We start from the raw sequence: 17,817 nt of genomic DNA, 5'->3' as shown, positions 1-17,817 counted from the left end.
CCAACTGGGCGGGGCCCGAGGAAAGCCCGCCCCTTCCGATTCCCCTGTCCCCGCCCTCCGCTCGCGCTCGGACCCGCCGGGGCTCGGTGGGTCGGGGTGTGAGGTGCTCGCGGGCGTCCGGCCGGGCCTGCCTCGTGGCGGTTCTCCTCCCGGGGCGAGCCCCAGTCCGGGGGAAGGCTCCGCCGCAGGCGGGGGAGAAGGCGGCCCGGGGCAGGAGGGCGGGGCGGGTCTGCCCTCGCGGCCCCGCCCCTTTCTCTCGGCTCCGGCTCTCGCTGCTACCGCCTGCCTGGGGGCTCCAGGGCCAGGTCCCCCGGGCGGCGGCGCTCCGACCGAGGCGCTGCGGCCCTGCGGCCGCCTTTGTCCCCCAGCCCGCCGCCTCGCCCAGCCGCCCGCCCCCGCCCGCTTCCCGCCGGCGTCTGAGCCGGGAGGATGGTGGGATTCGGAGCCAACCGGCGGGCGGGCCGCCTGCCCTCCCTGGTGCTGCTGGGGCTGCTGGTGGTGGTCGCCATCCTCGCCTTCAACTACTTGAGGGTCTCCTCCCGCCACGTCCTGCTCCAGGAAGAGATGCTGGAGCTGCAGAGCCAGGTGCAGAGGACCGAGGTCGCCCGCAGTCACCTGGAAAAGCGCAACTCGGACCTCCTGCTGCTGGTGGACTCGCACAAGAAGCAGATGGACCAGAAGGAGGCCGACTACGGCCTCCTCAGCAGCCGGCTGCAGGCCAGGGAAGGCCAGGGCAAGAGGTGCGAGGATGACAAGGTAAGGGCCACCCCCCCCCCCCCCAACTCCGGGCCCGGCGGAAGGGATGCTGTTAGCCGGCCAGCCCCCCGGCGCTCCCCTGTGCTCCCGCTCACGCCTCAAGGGCCATTCCTTCCTCACCCCCGTCCTCCGTCCCCTAGCCGCTTCTGGGCCGTGCCAGGTGAGTGTGGTTCCTCTTGGGCTTGGCTCCTGTGGATGGGGAGGGACCCGCTCCCTCCCACCTTTTTCTTCAGGCTCAGCTGCTGAGCTGGCATAGCAGTCATCAGGCTTATGTGGCAGCATCACACCATCTAGAGACTGCCAGGACTTGGTGAGGTTGTCACTGCTACCATCCTTATCCTGTGCACCCCGAAAGAGGTTTCCTTTAGTTCTTTTTTAAAAGCAAACAAAAAACCAGTTGCATCTTTTTCAGACTCAGCCCGCACAAGATTTATCCTTTTAAGCAATAATTATTTCCCCAGAACTGTATGTTGGTGATTTCCAAATGTTATCTGTTCTTGGAATCAACTTATTTTATCAGAGGCCAACATAATCTGGACATATTTGTTCCATATCCATAGAACCTATGTTATATTACAGATTGGTGACTAAATTTTCATGGAGGGTAGGACATAAAGATATAAGTACCTAGCTTAACATTTTATGAAAGTGTTTCTCAGTGAGATTTTGGGGAAGAATGGGGAAGGAAAGTATAATTTCTGCTCTGTTCTCTAGGTTTTATATTTTATGCAGAAAGTGATAACTTTGGATTTAAAATATTTAAAACCACTTTATAAATATACTCATTTTTATGTTTTCATGTAACAGAAATCCGTAGCTGAAATAAATGTTCTTTGTGAGCTCCTTTTTGGCTAATCACCTTAATTTGTACATCCTTGATATTTATATGTACCCTTTACCAACCACAAATTATATCTGAGATGCTACATCAAAACCTTATTAGGTATGTCATTTTCCTAGATGTAATCTTTTTTTTAGACCAGCATCCATTTTCCAGCCTTCTCTTCACCACAGGACTTGACCTTTTGTAACATTAAGATTGATGTCTTCATACACCTGTTTCATGAAAACTTACCTCTGTTTATATCATAGGACCATATATTTTGAATGAGAAGAGATCTTAAATGTCTTCCAGTTCCACTATTTTGATTTTAGCAGAGGAGGTAACTGAGACCCAGAGAGGAGAGGTGACTTTTCTAAGATCCCACATATAATATCAGGGTCAGGCTTATATTATGACTCCAAATCCATTGTTCTTTCCACTGTACCATGCTTTCTGCAACCTCAAAGGAAGAACTATCTCTTCTTTCAAAAGCAAGCCATTCTACCTCTGTTCGGAGTTTTATTCCATTTTTTTCCTACATACTTTGTGTTTTTGTCCTACCAAAATCCTGTAACCTGTGGTTTACAACAACTGCTTCTCCTTCCTTGTCTTCCATTCTCATTTTAATCCCCAGTAATGTATATTCTGTCCTTACCACTCTACTAAAATTATTTTCTTGAAGGTCACCAATGTCATCTTCCTGAAATTCAACAAATTCAAAGACCTCTTAATTTTCATTCTACTTCATCTCTTTAGAGCATTTGATACCATTACTTTTCATTTGCTTCTTAAAACTATCTCCTCTGTTGCTTCAATGACATTTGTCTTCTAGTAGGTGTACTCAGCACTTCTCCAATTTGTTCTTCTCTGTTTTCTTGGTACATTTATCTACTCACATCTCCCCTGTTCTGAGTTTATGCACTTGTTCTTTTGGAATCAGTGTGGACTTGAAATTTAGTCTATTTGATTCAGACCCTTGTATTGGCCTTCTGAAATCTATCTGAACCTCAGATTTGTTGTCCAGTATTCTGGCTCTCTCTTCCACCTTGTATTTATCTGTGCACTTAAGAAGCATATCATTTATGCTTTTATCAAAAGTGATTGATAAAAATGCTGAACTGAACAGAGCCAAAGACAAATTTCCTAGAGACCTCCTTTAAATTCTTTAGAGACCTCCTTTCAGATTGACATTGATCCATTAATTATTCCTTAGGCCCAAATTGTACTAGTGCAAATTCATCTAACTGCAATTCAGTCTACCCTATACTCTATTAAATCTATAAAGCTACCATAAGACTTCATCCTACACTTTACTAAAATTCAGTGAAACATTCGTCTAATCTACTAGTCTAATAATTATGTCAAAAAAAAAAGGAAATGAAGTTAGTCTAGCATAATGTGTTCTTAATGAACTTGTGCTGGTTCTTAGTGATCTATTGCTTCCCTTGGTGGATTCTTACAAACATCTATTTTAATAATAAGTTGTAGAATTTTTTCAGGAATCAAAATTAAACTCATTGTTACATTTATTGTTTCAGTTGTTTTTCAGCTGTTCTTGACTCCTTGTGACCCCATTTGGAGTTTTCTTGGCAAAGCTACTGTAACACTTTGCCATTTCCTCCTCCAGCTCGTTGTACAGATGAGGAAGTTAAAGCAAACAAGTTTAAGTGACTTGCCCAAGGTGAGATAGCTAGTAAGTGTTTGAGGTCAGATTTAAACTCAGGAAGATGAACCTTCCTGATTCCAGGCCTCGCATTCTATCTACTGTGCCACTCAGCTGCTTCCCATTAGTATACAGTTTGAATCAATATCTTCAGCTCCAGTCTCTTACCTTGAATGTCTTAGTATATTTCAAATTCAACAAAATACACTCATCCCTAGATATTTGGAGGGGGCACTAGGGGCACAGGGCCCCCATAAATGTGAAAACTATGAATAACTCTAGGCCTCCCAAATCTTTATTTTTAATAATTCTGATCATATTTATTTAACACACCAAACAAGTAAAACAACATATTGTACCCCTAAAAAAGTTGCAGTTTCCATGCAAGAGAGATTAGTATCTCACACACCATGTGGAGTCATCATAGCCACTGGTGTAGCTGTAGCAGGTGCTTCACCAGTTTCCATGTGCAAGATACAGTGATCACAGTGGGGGGAAAAAAAATCACATGATTTAGTCTGGATGGTAGAGAGACAAAGAGGAGGTGTTCCTAAAGAGAGTGTTCTGTATTGTTCTTTATAGTTCTTTATTGCACTGAAACTTTTAACAAAATTTAACTGTTTGTAATAAATCTATATGTGTATAATTATTGTAGTAAATGATAAAAGATTAATAAAATATAGTATTTACACATTTATGATTTACTAATTTTTTTAACTTTTCTTTACATATTTGCATCATCTGTGATTTTCTATAGTACTCCACAAATCTCCAAAAATTTCCATTTAATTATCAATAGCCAACCCTCACATAACCAAAATGGCCAATGTTAAACGTGAGAATGCTAAGAGATACCTGCAGTATGGAATAGTAGAATACTAAATGGGGAGACATGAGACCTGAATTCTAGAAAATGCACTGCCACTAATTTTAACTATATGACCTTAAGCAAATTAACTCTGAGATTTGTCTTTTTTAATGTAAAATAAGAAGTTTGAACTAAATTTCCTTCCAACCTTAAAATTCTGTGTTGCTTTAAAAATTGTCATCTTCCCACACTTTATTTGTTTCCATTTCTCCACTTTTTCATCTCTGTCAGTGATACCATTACTAGGTATCTGAGAATAATATGATTCGTCCCTTTCATTCATTGTCTAGTAAGTCACCAAATCCTGTCCATTTTTTGAAATATCTATTATATTTTTCCTCCTTGTTCCTAATGCAACCACCCCAGTCGAACCTTTTAATCTAACTGTTATTACTACAACAGCCCAGTAATTGATCTCCTTATCTCCCGTCTGTTCCCCCTTCCATTCTATCCTGCACGAAGTGAGACCCAGAAAAGTATGAGGTCATATAGAAAGCAGGTGACAGAGCCAGCATTCAGACTGAGGACCTCTAACTCAGTATCCATCACTCTCCTCCATCATCTTCTTTAAGAACCTGTTCAGTGACTTCCTAGATACTCTGATTCTCAGTAATCTTATCCTTTTTCAAACTTTTGTACTTAACACCCCAGAATGCTTGATTGTATATTGTATTATGCTCATACTTTTGTGTTATCTTGTTTCCCTAACTAGATCATACTTTCTTTGAAAGTAGAAATGTCACATTTCTTATTTGATTAGTTTCTATTTTATTTAGCAGCTCAACATGAAACGGGTTTTTCACAGAGCGTATTTGCCTGAAGTCCAAATAGAAATTTTCTTCCAAAAGGTTGTTTTTTATTCTGATATTTAATATGTACTCAATCTTTAATATCAAATAATAATCACAATGCCTTAGTCAGCTATGCACTATACTTTCCCTGTTTGCTTCAATGTCTTATTCTCTTTCTCTTGTCACTTTACTTTGGTCCTATTCACAGAGAGTCCTTTGGTCAAGGGGGCTGGCGCTCAGTGGTATCTGAATGACCCTTCAGATGGTAGGAAAGCCATGTATTTGTGTTTTCACCTTTCTGATAACTTGTCAGGACTTTGTTATATAAAAACTGTGATTGAGAATTTGAATATAGAATGGTTGGCTGAAATGCTAGAACAACCTATTGTTTTAGTGCTGCCTTACTTCTTTCTGGAAGTGAGATAGGATTACTTTGAGGGTTTGCAGAAAATCATTGAAAAGTATTCAACATTACTTCCTACATTTAATTGAAGCTTCCTTCTAAATCAGGCATTTTGTGATAAACTAATTGCTGTACCTGTGGAAGAAAAGCAAATTGCTGGCCTAAAACTTAAAAATCTTAATGAATTTTATTGAAGGATATTCTTTGTATAGCTATAGACATCTCCAGACTTCCATATAAATGGAGATGAAGTGGAATGCTTTTAAGTTTTGCATCTTGATTGGGGTTCCCACCAAGACCTCTAAGACCACAGAAGCTTGTAATGTCAGGTTGACCAGTGGGGAGAAAGGAGTTGGAGATCATAAATGCAGGAACTCTTCTAATGGATGGTAGGGAAATTCAATGGTAATTCCTTAGGAAGATTACTTTAGAGATAACTTTTTACTAGTTATTTGAGCACCACAGAAGTTTGCAGTCTCATATCAATTGGTGGGGGAAGGAAAAGAAGATATTAGCACTTGTGTTATGAGATGGGGTGGAGGAGAAGACCACAGTGGTGTCAACTCACCTGGGTGGTACACCATCAGTGACATAAGGTTTTCCCTTTTTTAAAAGAAAAAAAAGTTGCTACTATTAATGTACATTACAATTATTTGATTTTCTAGTTCCCAATGATTCTAGGGCAGTGATTGGCCAAATGAGGTAGTCAGAATGGGATGAGATCACTCATCTTTCTTATCTCTGCTTAGGAAGCATAAATGTATTATTTATAGCAGGGATGGGGAGCCTGTGGCCTCAAGGCTACATGTGGCCCTCTAGATCCTCTTGTGGCCCTTTGAATGAATCCAAACTTCACAGAACAAATCCCCTTAATGAAAGGATTTGTTCTATAAAACTTGGACTCAGTCAAAAGTCCCCCACTAAGGACCTAAAGGGCCACATGTGGCCTTGAGGCTACAGGTTCGCCACCCCTGATCTATAAGAACTAAACTCTACAAAGAAAAATACATCTCATGGGCAGACAAACTTTATTTAGAGATCAGAGAATCTATACATGTGAGAACACTTATAAATGAAACAAAAATAGGAAAACATTCAGAAGCAGTCCATAAGATATTATTCACCTGAGGAGTCTTGCTGGACAGAAATGTTATAAATGTCATTGTTGTGAAAAGACTTTTAGTCAGTGCTCATCCATTATAGTACTTTATAAGGTTTGTACTGGAGAGAAAACCTTCAAATGTAATCCTTGTGGATGGGTCTTCAATCACAGCTCTTACCTTATTAAATATAAGGAGGTTCATACCCTTGAGAAAATCTTTGTGTGTAGTGAAAGAGGGTAAGAATTCAGAAATTGATGAAACCTTTAATTAAACACCAGACGTCACAGGAATGAGAGGCTTTATGTATACAATTGTGAGAAACCCTTTGGCCATAGATTAGCCTTCAGTATCAGAGGAATCCTACTGCAGAGAAAATCTAGTTATATTTAAGTTGACCTACATGTATATTTTATATTTAGTATGTTTCCTGTAGGAAGTATAACAATAGATTTTCTTTTTAGACCTATTTTATAAATATTTTTCTTTTAGTGGGAAAATGGAGACCAGTCATATTCATTGTTTTAAATAAAATCGATTCACTTTTTTAAAAGACCTCCGTTGCGCAGGCATTGTTATAGTTTTGGAAACTAAAAGAGACCTTCTCACAGTTTCAGTTTTTGTTGTTGTTCAGTCGTGTCCGATTCTTTGTGACCCCTTTTGGGGTTTCTTGGCAAAGATACTGGAGTAGTTTGCTATTACCTTCTCCAGCTCATTTTATAGATGAGGAACTGAGGCAAATAGGGTTAAGTTACTTGCCCTGGGTCACACAGCTAGTAAGTGTCTGAGGCCAGATTTGAACTCAGGAAGATGATTCTTCCTGATTCCAAGGCCAGTGTTCTATCTACTTCACCACTTAGCTGCTCCCAGTTTAGGTATATAAGGGGAAATAATAGAATTACATGGATAAGTAGAAAACAAAGTATCCTAAGTAGCCTTTTTTTTCTCTAACTTGACCAAGGCCATAAAGAATAGCCCTGAAATTGTCCTTTTTTGATGAAAGGACAATAGAGCCTTTACTTTAAGGAGTTAGAGCTTTCTCCTATTTCTGCTTATGAATGTTGACCTAGATAGAGTTGGGGGTAGGAGGAGAACTTCACAAGGATTTTAATGTTAAGGAGTAAAGGTTTCAAGTTGTCAGTACAGTTATATATAAATGTATACAATCTCTAGCAGTTAATCATCAAGCATTTAATAACCTCATACTATATTCCAGTCACTGTGTAAGGTGTTTAGTATTCAAAGAAAAAAATCTTTACACTCAGGGAACTTAAATTCAAAACCGCAGGGACAGGAGGGGGCAGGAACAACACAAAATGCACATATGTAAGTATTTATAAAATGCATTCAGGACATATACAAGATAACCTTGGGGGAAAATACTAGCCAGTGGGGAAACCAAGGAAGGCCTCATACAGAGGTAGCACAATATCATTTGCTTATATTTGTAGAGAGAGTCTGGCAGTTTAGTTTTTAAAGTCCCAAATATTAGATATATCCTTATTATGAACAGTATGAACATTACATTATGAACAGACTTATAGAACTACAAAGATCAAATGTTATGAAACACATTGTGGCAGTTAAGGTTAGTTATTCTGCTATACACAGGCAAGCTTCTTTGTGTTTATGACCCTTTTAAGTCAGTGCCTAAGGATTCACCTTCTAGCTTCTTTGGGCACCAGCTGGGTAAACAGTAGTTTTAACTCATAACTTTGCTTCAAAGCTCTTTGTAAGGAATCTAAGAATGGGCAATTTTCAGTCATTTAAGATATTCTTAAGTTCAATAGCCATGTTTAGCTTACTACTCTTCTTGGCTGGGAGATGATAGAATGAGACCAACTGACATGCAATATCAATTGAAGCTTAATTAATTTGGATTCAAAGATTTTGTGGTGCTTAAATGCCAAGAACATAAAGAGATAGAGTTTAATCTGTTGTGTTATCCATGAATGGGACAGGATAAGAGGAGCCATTCTTATTGGCTATGAAACCTTCAAGGGGGAGGGAGAAAACTAAAGGCACCACAAAGAGTGAAAGAGAAATTTGGAAAGACACACAAATAGACAATCTTTAGGACGGGGTCCAAGGGATCGAAATTTTACTTGGAACTTAAACCCATACGCACCTTACTATTTTTCTTTATTAGTGTTTACCTTCTCCGGACCTTATGTTGAACAAACTATTCTTTTTATTCTTAATGTTTCCCATATTTAATCAAAGTGGATCTTTGATGAGCTGGTTGTAGCATTTATGTTGTTGCTTTTCTGGAACCTTTGAGAGCAAGGGAGTTCTGACATTGAAAGGATTATATTAGTTGGGCCAAGTCTGGAAGTCTAGTTGGTAAAGGCTGTTACTGAGTGCCCAATTCCTCATTATTATTATTTTTTTAACCTTGCTAGTTGGATGGATGTAATGTGGAACTTTAAAGTTATGGTTAGAGCACTGGACTTGGAATCAGGAAGACTTGAGTTCACATTCTGTCTCAGACCCTTACTAGCTGTGTGATCCTGGGCAAGTCACTTAGTCTCTGTTTGACTTCTTTTCCTCATCTGTAAAATGGGGATAACAATAGTACCTAATTCTCAGGATTATTGTGAGGATCAAATGAAATGATATTCATGAAACATTTGGCAAACCTTCACGTAATATATAAATCCTAGTTATTATTATTAAAATTCTTATTAGCCTGACCTCAACTAAGTGACCATGAAGCTAATTTACTCAGCTTTGGAACTCTCACTGCTCTTGAAAGAGCACAAATTTGGCTAGCCTGCTGTGCCTGCCCAGTCCCAAACTACTCGATGTTCCTTCACATTTCATCTTTCTATCCTCCCTTCCATTGCATCTGTTCTGCTTTCCTTCCCTGGACTAGTACCCTATACATTAGGCCTCCATAATCCATTCAGTCAGTCCTTGGAGAAGTTAAAGGTGCCATCCTGAGGATGATCTATCTTGAATAAGTGCACACTTACCTAGATCAGCCACAAGATAGATCAAACTGTGCTTCAAATCTTACCCAGCAGTCCCATGTCACCTTGCCTTCTGATTCCTGCCCTTCCTCACCCACCACCCTTTTCTACCTCTTGGTCTGGACACAGCAACAGTACTGTTGATTCTAGAAAGGACAACTTACCATTCATAGGTATTATCAGACCAAAAGGTCCTTTCCTTGCCACCATAACATATGTGTTCTTTCTTTTATAAGTTATGAGCTTCTTGAGGGCAGGAACTACCTTTTTGTATTTGTATCCCTAGTGCTTACCTCAGTGTCCAGCACATAGAATTTTTAAAACATTTTTAAATTCATTTAGTCATTTATGAATGGGTTCAATAACACATGAAGAGGTAGGATTTAGTTAATGGAAAGCCTTAAATCATGACAAATGAATTTAGATTTGATACAATACCTTCTTTTTCTTTATGACACTAAACCTTAGGAGGTAAGCTGCCAGACTTCAGAAGTGGGACCTGGAGGAAGAAAACAGTGGGGTGTCTCTGTCTCTGTGTCATTGTCACTGCTCTGTCATGTCTCTCTGTCTCTTCTTTCTCTGTCATTCTCTCTCTCCCTCTCTCTCTCTATCTTGATCTCTCTCCATGTATCTCTGTCTTTTTGTGTCTGGTCTGTGTGTGTGACACACACACACACACACACACACACACACACACACACACCAAGAATTCTTGTGTCTCATGTTGGTAATTCCACCACTGCATTTAGAAGACTATCCAAATGACTCCTGCTGACAGCAGGTTAATATTTTTGTTTTCTTAGGCCAATTTGTCCTGCATATAATGATAAGATAATAATTTCTTAAATTTGTGAAAATGAGATCATGTTTATTTACCCCAGTGCTTCCTTATTTACTTACCTTTACTGAACTTGGCTCTCCTTTCCCCTTTCCTAAGCCAGATCTGCTCATTTCCTTTGTACATACTTCATAGCTCTTGGCAGGAATGTGTGAGCTACTGATCTGAAATCAGAGGATCTAGGTTCCCCTGGCCTGTTGTGTGGAGTCTTAGACCTAGACCTGGAGTCAAAAAACCTGGATTCAGATACTTGCTCTGATTTTTCCTAGCTTTGTGCATGTGGTCAACTCTCTCTACCTTTCTAGGCCTGAGTCTTCACTTTTAAGAGTTGTTGTGAGGCTCTTATTGAATAATATATGCAAAGCACTTTGCAAATCTTCCCTTTCCCGCTAAAAAAGAGAGAGAGAGAGACCACAGCTACCAGTCTCTCCTGAACTCTCATTCCTGTTCAAAACAGCTCTACTCCTCCAGGCCACTCCAGCTAGGTTTGCCCTTCTCTTAGCCCTGTGGCACTAGATCCTCTGGAAATGCCCACTCTGTTCTCATCATACTCTCTTACTTCCAGGAACTCTTTCACCAACATTCCTTCTACTTCCTCCATTTAAACAAATCTGATTTTTCCTACTTACCTCTCAACTGTCAGTACTAGAAGCCAGTCTTCTAGTTTCCCTTAATTGACAAGACTAGGAGGATTGGCTGCTTCTCACCCCTCACTGTATTTCTAAACCATTTGCCTCCATCCCTCAGAAACTTCCTGTGAATCCCATTGTAGTGATATTCCATGTATACTTTTCAGTATTCATATTGGCCACGTTTCACAAACAGAGCAGTTTTGTTACTACTTTGTTAAATTTAGGTATAAATATATATTTAATATTAAAATATATAAATTATAAAATCCTACAATTATAAAATATATAATTTAAAATAACAAGTTAACAGAAGCCCATGATTTCTATCTGCTGTCAATGTTCTTTGTATGTTGAAATGTTTGTGTTTATGTATGATTAAGTCCACAATAAAAAAGACATTTTTTAAAAAGTCTACCCTGACCGCCTCTTCTATCATTGTACCTCTTCTACTCTCTCATTTGTGCTATCCGTTGTTTTCCCTCCTTTTCTGGTTTCACGAGCTTCCATTTCCAGCTCTGACTGCGCTGTCTGTCACTTCAGGGTCCACTTGCTATCATCTTAGAAGCCATCGTTCTTCTATCATTGATAAAACGTGATCTGATCCTCAACCCTGGGGTAGATTTAACCATCTGATTTATCTTCTTCTGAGCTGCAGAACTTCATTCAAAAAAGTCAAGAAGTCAAATTAATTTCATAAATGTACAGTATTTTCTTTTTACAAAGGGGAGCTGTGAGTATGGAATATTGAATATACTGTCAGACATGATTGATGTGTTTTACTGGAACTACTTTTTTCCCCCTTTTAAAAAACAAACAAACAACGTGTACCTGGTCTCTGGGTACCGTAGGCTGGAGAGCTATATTCAGAAATGAATGTGATTTTTTAAAATGTCACTAAAAATAAGATTTTAAAAAATGTATAGTGCATAGTGTTAGCTGAAACCTGACTGCTGCCCAGTAACCCCTCTATCTACTCTTACTGACTGCCTTATTCCTCATAGTGACTGTTTCAGAACTTTTCTGGTCAGTCTCAAATGAGACACTGATCCCCTCACACTTATAGCAGATGATTTTACCTCCTTTGCTGAGAAGACTGAGGCTATTGAGTGAGTGAATCTGATCAAGAGAGCTTTAAGCTGAAAAATAAATCTTTCTCTCCTCTACACTTTTTCTGTGAGGGCATTACTATCTTCTTATTCACCCAGGTTCATAAGCTTAGTCTTCCTTGTGTCTCCTTTCTTCCTCATTCTTCGTATTCGATCAGTTGCCAAGTCTCATTAATTCTCTCCACAACAGGAATGTAGCTCCAGAACTTGAAGAGACCTCAGAAGTTATCTAGTCCCCAGAACTTGAAAAGACTTCAGAAGTCATCTAGTCAAATGCCTCATTTCACAGAAACTTAAGGAGTTTAAGTGACTGGCTCAAAACTGTTGTTTTGAGCTTTTGTTGATATTGATTTGTTTCAGTTGTGTTCAACGCTTCATGACCCCATTTGGGGTTTTCTTGGCAGAGATACTGAAGTGATTTGCCATTTCCTTCTCCTGCTCATTTTATAGATGAGGAAACTGAGACAAACAGGATTAAATGACTTGGCCAGGGTCACACAGCTAGGAACTATCTCAGGCCAGATTTGAACTCCAGAAGATGAGTCTTCCTGATTTCAGGCCTGGCACTCTATCCTCTGCATCACTTAGCTGCCCACTAGCTGTTCAAGATTTGAAAGTGGTCTCTTTCCCTACCTAGCAGCCATCCTCATTCAAACTGTCAACACTTCTAATCTAGACTATTAGGGTAGCTTGATTAGTGGGTATATGGAGTGTTCTGGAATGTCTAGAGCCTCTGGTGTGAGGGCTTGCTGAGCCCTTTCCACTCATCCATCTTTGGTGTCACCCAACTTTTACCTGTAGCTCTAAGAATCTACAGCATGTACAGCAGCCACCCCAGTAAAACCATCTTGGCAGATGGGCTAAATCAGATTGAGGGTAACCAACACATCTACCCCAGCTATGTCTATCCCAACCATGTGAAGGCTTCTTCTGGCAAAACGTGTGGATGAGAACAGTTTGTACCAATGGCCATAAAGGTGGCAGAAGCAGGCATTGTAGAGTGCTTAGAGCTTGGAAACATTGAAGACACCATGGTCATCCACTACATCCCAGGTCATTGCCTTTATTGACTTTAATCCTGCCACTGGACTTTGATGACTTTGGAAAAGAGAGTGAGGCTGATGACTTTTTGCAGTTCTGCCTCATTTAAACCTAATTCATTCACAAGTCAAGATATCATCCATCTCATCATGATGTCTTTGTCCTCTTCAAAAATGAAGGATGAACAACATCAGTCTCCTGCTTCTCTCTCGCCTGCCCATCTTCCAGAAAGCTTACAAAATAGTCTTTCCAAGGTACAGGTTTGATTATGTCACTTTCTTGCTTAAAAAAGAAACACCCCAAAACTTTAGTGACTCACTGCAGCCCCGAGGATACAATAAAAACTCCTTAGCCTGGCATTTAAAGGCTTCTATGATCTGCTCCAACCTACCTTTTTTTCTATCTGCCTTATTTCATTCTATTTCCTTTCTTGCATTCTACTGTGTTGGAGGCAAACATATCAACCAATTGTTCCCCTACTTAATATTTCATTCCTTACCTCTGTGTTTTCACACAGGCTATCCCATGCCTTGAATACAGTCTCCCACTGTAATCTCTTAGAATCTTTCCTTCAATCCTCAGCTCAGTTGCAACCCCTTTTGTGAAACCATCTTTGATTTCTTTGTCATTTGGGTTCTCTTCTTGCTTAAAGGAGACTGTGTTTGTTATTATGTATAGTTGTTCCCTCCAAGAGATTGTAAACTCCTGTTAGGCAGGTATTATTGAATTCAGTTGAATATAGGGGTATTAATCCAAGACAAAAATGTAGTTCATAAAATCATTCTAGTTTTTCAGAAACACAGACCCTATAATGTTTGTTAAAAGAGCATTACAGGTAACCTTTGTGGTTTTTACTGGACATATTTATGCAAGCAGCTCAGCAATGGAGAAAAAAATAAAATAGAATGGGCAACAGATGTCCATATTTATTCAGGGAAGCCTCTTAAGAAAGATAAGATAAGATAAGATAAGGGCAATAAGATGGGCTGTCAGGAAGCCAGAGGAAAATAGAGAAGATAGGTTTCCATGGGTCTTGCCGAAGCAAAAGACAGTGGTATGTCAGAGGGGCTTAGAAGCAAAATAAAACTAGAGAGAAGTTAGCTTGTCACTAAAAGGGGAAAGAGGGAATATTTGCCTCAAAAGAAATGGATCTATTACAAAGATCACAGAAAATGAAAGGAAGAAATAGAGAGATTATCCTAAAGAAATGAATGGAGGGGAAGAACAAGAATAACTAGTTCATTATGTATAGAAACCAAATCTGGGAAGAAGCAGGAGGAAGATAACATAGAATCTAGCATAAGAGGTCGAAAGAGACAAGACTAAGGGAGTAAGAGGGAAAAAAAGAGAGGTCAAAGAAAACCTTGAAGGACTAATTAGAATTATAAAGCTTACAAGCATAAGATGAAGAAAGTGAGTAGTGTAGCCTATGGGGCTATGAGATAAGTAAAACTATAGTTTTTAGTATAAGGACTGAAGAAGAATGCAATTTCTCACATGAAGAACCTAGCAAAATATTCTTAAAAGAAGATTAGTATTCCATCCCAAATGGGGTGGGATTTTTTAAAAATGATTTTTATTGCTATCTTTTGTTTTTACATCATCTACATTTCACAGTGAATATTTCCTTCTCCTCCTAGAGCAATTCTTTATAACATAGAATAAAAGAGAGGGAGGAAAACTTCATGAAAACTAACCAACATATCAAAAATATTTAACATTACATACAGTGTTCTATGCCTATAGTCTTTCTCCTCTGCAAAGATGGGGGGAGAGAAGGTGCCTTTTCTTATCTCCTCTTCAGACCACATCTGGTTATTGTCATTTCACAGAATTTAGTTTTGATTGTTTTATTGTGTTCTTTCTATTTACATTGTGTAGTCTTGTCTGTTGTTTCATGATTCTGCTTTTTGTACTCTGCATCAGTTAACATAAGTCTTCCTGTGCTTCATCATATCTTGAAATTTCTTTGAAATACCACAATATTACTTTATCATATTCATATACCACAGTTTCTTCAGCCATTCCCTAATTGATGGGCATTTACTTTGTTGGACAAAAAGTGCTGTTATCAGCATTTTGTTTATATGATATCTTTCTTTTTGTCATTAACCTTCTTTGAGTATGTACCTAGCTGTGGAATCTCTGGGTCAAAGGGTCTGGACATTTAAATCAGCCTCTTTGTATAATTTGAAATTGCTTTCCAGAACACTTGGACCACTTTGCAGCTCCACCAAAAATACATTAGTGTAGCTGTCCTTCCAGAACTAGGGGTGAGACTTTTATTATATATTATAGATTTTCAAAATGTGTCATCTGATTTAGAAGACATAATTATGATGGTGAGTTGGGGAGATCAGATGTGAAAATATGTGTATTCCCTAAAAGAAATTTGAAAGTTAAAAAATCCTTTATATAGTGCTTTTTCTGCATCTGATAAGAAGGATGGCATTAGAGGGGATTTCAACTGTCTTGAGAAGAGGACATTGAGTGGGAAGTACCAAAAATTAACTTATGAAGAAAACAACAGAGTGGTTGTAATTCTGTTATTGGGTTGTTATAACCCAAGAATACAAAAAGGAGAAACAATAAAAATAGTTTTAAAAGAAATATTATGGGAGAGTTATTTACAAAATGGAAATTAACACATTTCAGGATGAAAACATCAGTAGGAAGCACAAAACAGAACTAGGACAAAGCAGATATGCATGAAGTTTATACATAACAAATTCCTATTCAAAGAGGTAGAAAAGACAGTATATGTCCAAGAAAATTGGGAGGAGGAAATACAGTAACATTTAGTCTTAGAATTCACCTGAGTAAAACATTTTTGAAATCAGATGATTGGGAGAACAGAGGAGGCAAGCTACAGTTAAAGAGACAGAGTTTATAGAATTTTATTAAAAGAAAAGGGAAAAAAAGATTAGAGAATCTGTATTCTAGGTAAAGACTATTGAGCAGCTGAAATGCCTAATATACATATATATGCGTATATATGTAAAAGAATTTGTCAGAAGAGAAAATGTGCTATATAAAAGTGGGTGAAACAGATAAAAGGAAAACTAACATTTTTAATGTATAAAAAGAAAAGTGGCATTTTTAATGTATTGAGTTTTTAAAACAGAGTTTTTAAAAGAATTTTGGGGGAGAGAAGAGCAAATGACACTGGTCAGATATACATACAGTATACTACCACCGGATTAACTTACCCAAGATACTGCTTCACACTCTCCTACTCAGAAATTTTCATTACCCTTTAGAGAAGCATCTAGATCCTTATCCATCATTCAAAGTCCTATATAGTCTAATTCCAGCCTACCTTTCCAGTTTTATCTTCTACTGTTTCTCTATCACTATCCTCTATTTTAGTTAAACTGCCATCTTTTATATGTCATTCATACATACATTCTAATTCATGCATACATTCATACATCTAATACCTTGTGTCTTTTCTGTGATTAAATCCTGGACTTTCAAGACTAATGGGCACACTGAAAAAAGCACTGGATCTGGAGGTAGAGGACTCGTGTTCTAATCCTGTCTTCTGCTTACCTCCTATGTAACCTTGGGCAAGTGATTTAAGATTTGTAGGCCTCAGCTTCCTCATCTGTAAAAATGAGGCATTTGGATTAAATGATTTCTGAGGTCCCTTGTAGTTCTAAATCTGTGATCCTATTTCCCTTATCCTGTGGCACATCTGTATTTAAGGAAAGAAATTTAAGGACAGACAATTATTTTTAGAAAGGCAGTTGTAAGATGGTGGAAAGAACATTATATCTGTATTCAGAGGCTCTAGTTGCAAGTTCTGGCTCTTCTACTTCCTAGCTGTATAACCTGGTATGAGTCAATTAACCTTTTTGGACCTTACATATATTATATATATAATATTTCATATATATAATATCCTTTATATATTATATACAGTAATACATATATTACATATTATATATAATCCTTATATATTAAATTGGGGAAATATATTACATACTTCATGGTTGTTGTGAGGGGTCACATGAAGTTCTGTATACATGCTAACTATTGTTATTGTAAGGAGAATTGAATCCTTTTTGTGATGAACTCTCCAATTATCCCAGTGAGATTTGGGTGGAGACATCTTGTTTGGAGATATTTTAAGAAGTATCTCCCCATGGAAATGGGCATGCCCACAATTTTCTTGCCTTACCAAGAAAACCTAGGAAACTTCTGATGTTACATGTGCTCACTTGTAGCTTCTGAGCACAAGTCAGAGATGTAATCTGGAAGTGGACATTCATAGCCAAAGAGAAAACATTGGCTGGGTCGTCACTAGGATTCCTCAAGAAGTACATGGTAGATTTGCATGTGCTTGTACACAAACTAAGAGAAGAAATCTTGGGACTAGACTTTCCCAGCTCGAGATGGTTGTAGCCAGGGCACTGAGAGGCTTCCTGCAGAAATAAATGGAAGAATATATATTTATGCCCACTTAGCCCAAGTTAGAAAGTTCCAGGATCTGGCCTGTGGGAAAAAAAGAGTTTTCCTAATGAAACCTGTTCCTTAGGGAAAGAAAAAGATCATTTACGTAGTTATTAAGCAGCGTCCTACTTGGAGAGCAAGGCCATTGTCTAGTACAGGTCCAGACAAAAGAAGATTGCTTTCAACAGCCCCCAAAGTATGTTTACCTTTTAGGGGGATCTAAACCACATGATGATACTAGGAATTGGGGGGCACTATAGGAGATGCTCTGGGACTTACTGGAATGTCAAAGGGTTACTACCTCAAAGGCAACACCAAGTTCAATTCTGTTCTGAGAAGATTGTTGATGGACTGAACATTTTATGTGTG

The 17,817-nt window shown here is 38.8% G+C and overlaps 1 protein-coding gene across 2 annotated transcripts in view; it reads left to right on the top strand.

The window, feature by feature from the left end:
• Positions 1-83: 83 nt before the first annotated feature.
• The window catches only part of GOLM2 (golgi membrane protein 2), an 80,228-nt gene continuing 62,494 nt past the window's right edge, over positions 84-17,817 (top strand). For both annotated transcript variants that reach the window (XM_072625566.1, XM_072625565.1), the window contains exon 1: positions 84-756. In XM_072625566.1, coding sequence (XP_072481667.1) covers positions 430-756 — 327 coding nt within the window. In that variant the 5' untranslated portion in view covers positions 84-429. The remainder of the gene's footprint in view (positions 757-17,817) is intronic.

This window comes from Notamacropus eugenii, chromosome 7 (assembly GCF_028372415.1).
Source record: "Notamacropus eugenii isolate mMacEug1 chromosome 7, mMacEug1.pri_v2, whole genome shotgun sequence".
NCBI lineage: Eukaryota > Metazoa > Chordata > Mammalia > Diprotodontia > Macropodidae > Notamacropus > Notamacropus eugenii.
Note: the sequence above shows the minus strand (reverse complement) of the source record. Positions and strands in the feature narration are given on the sequence as shown.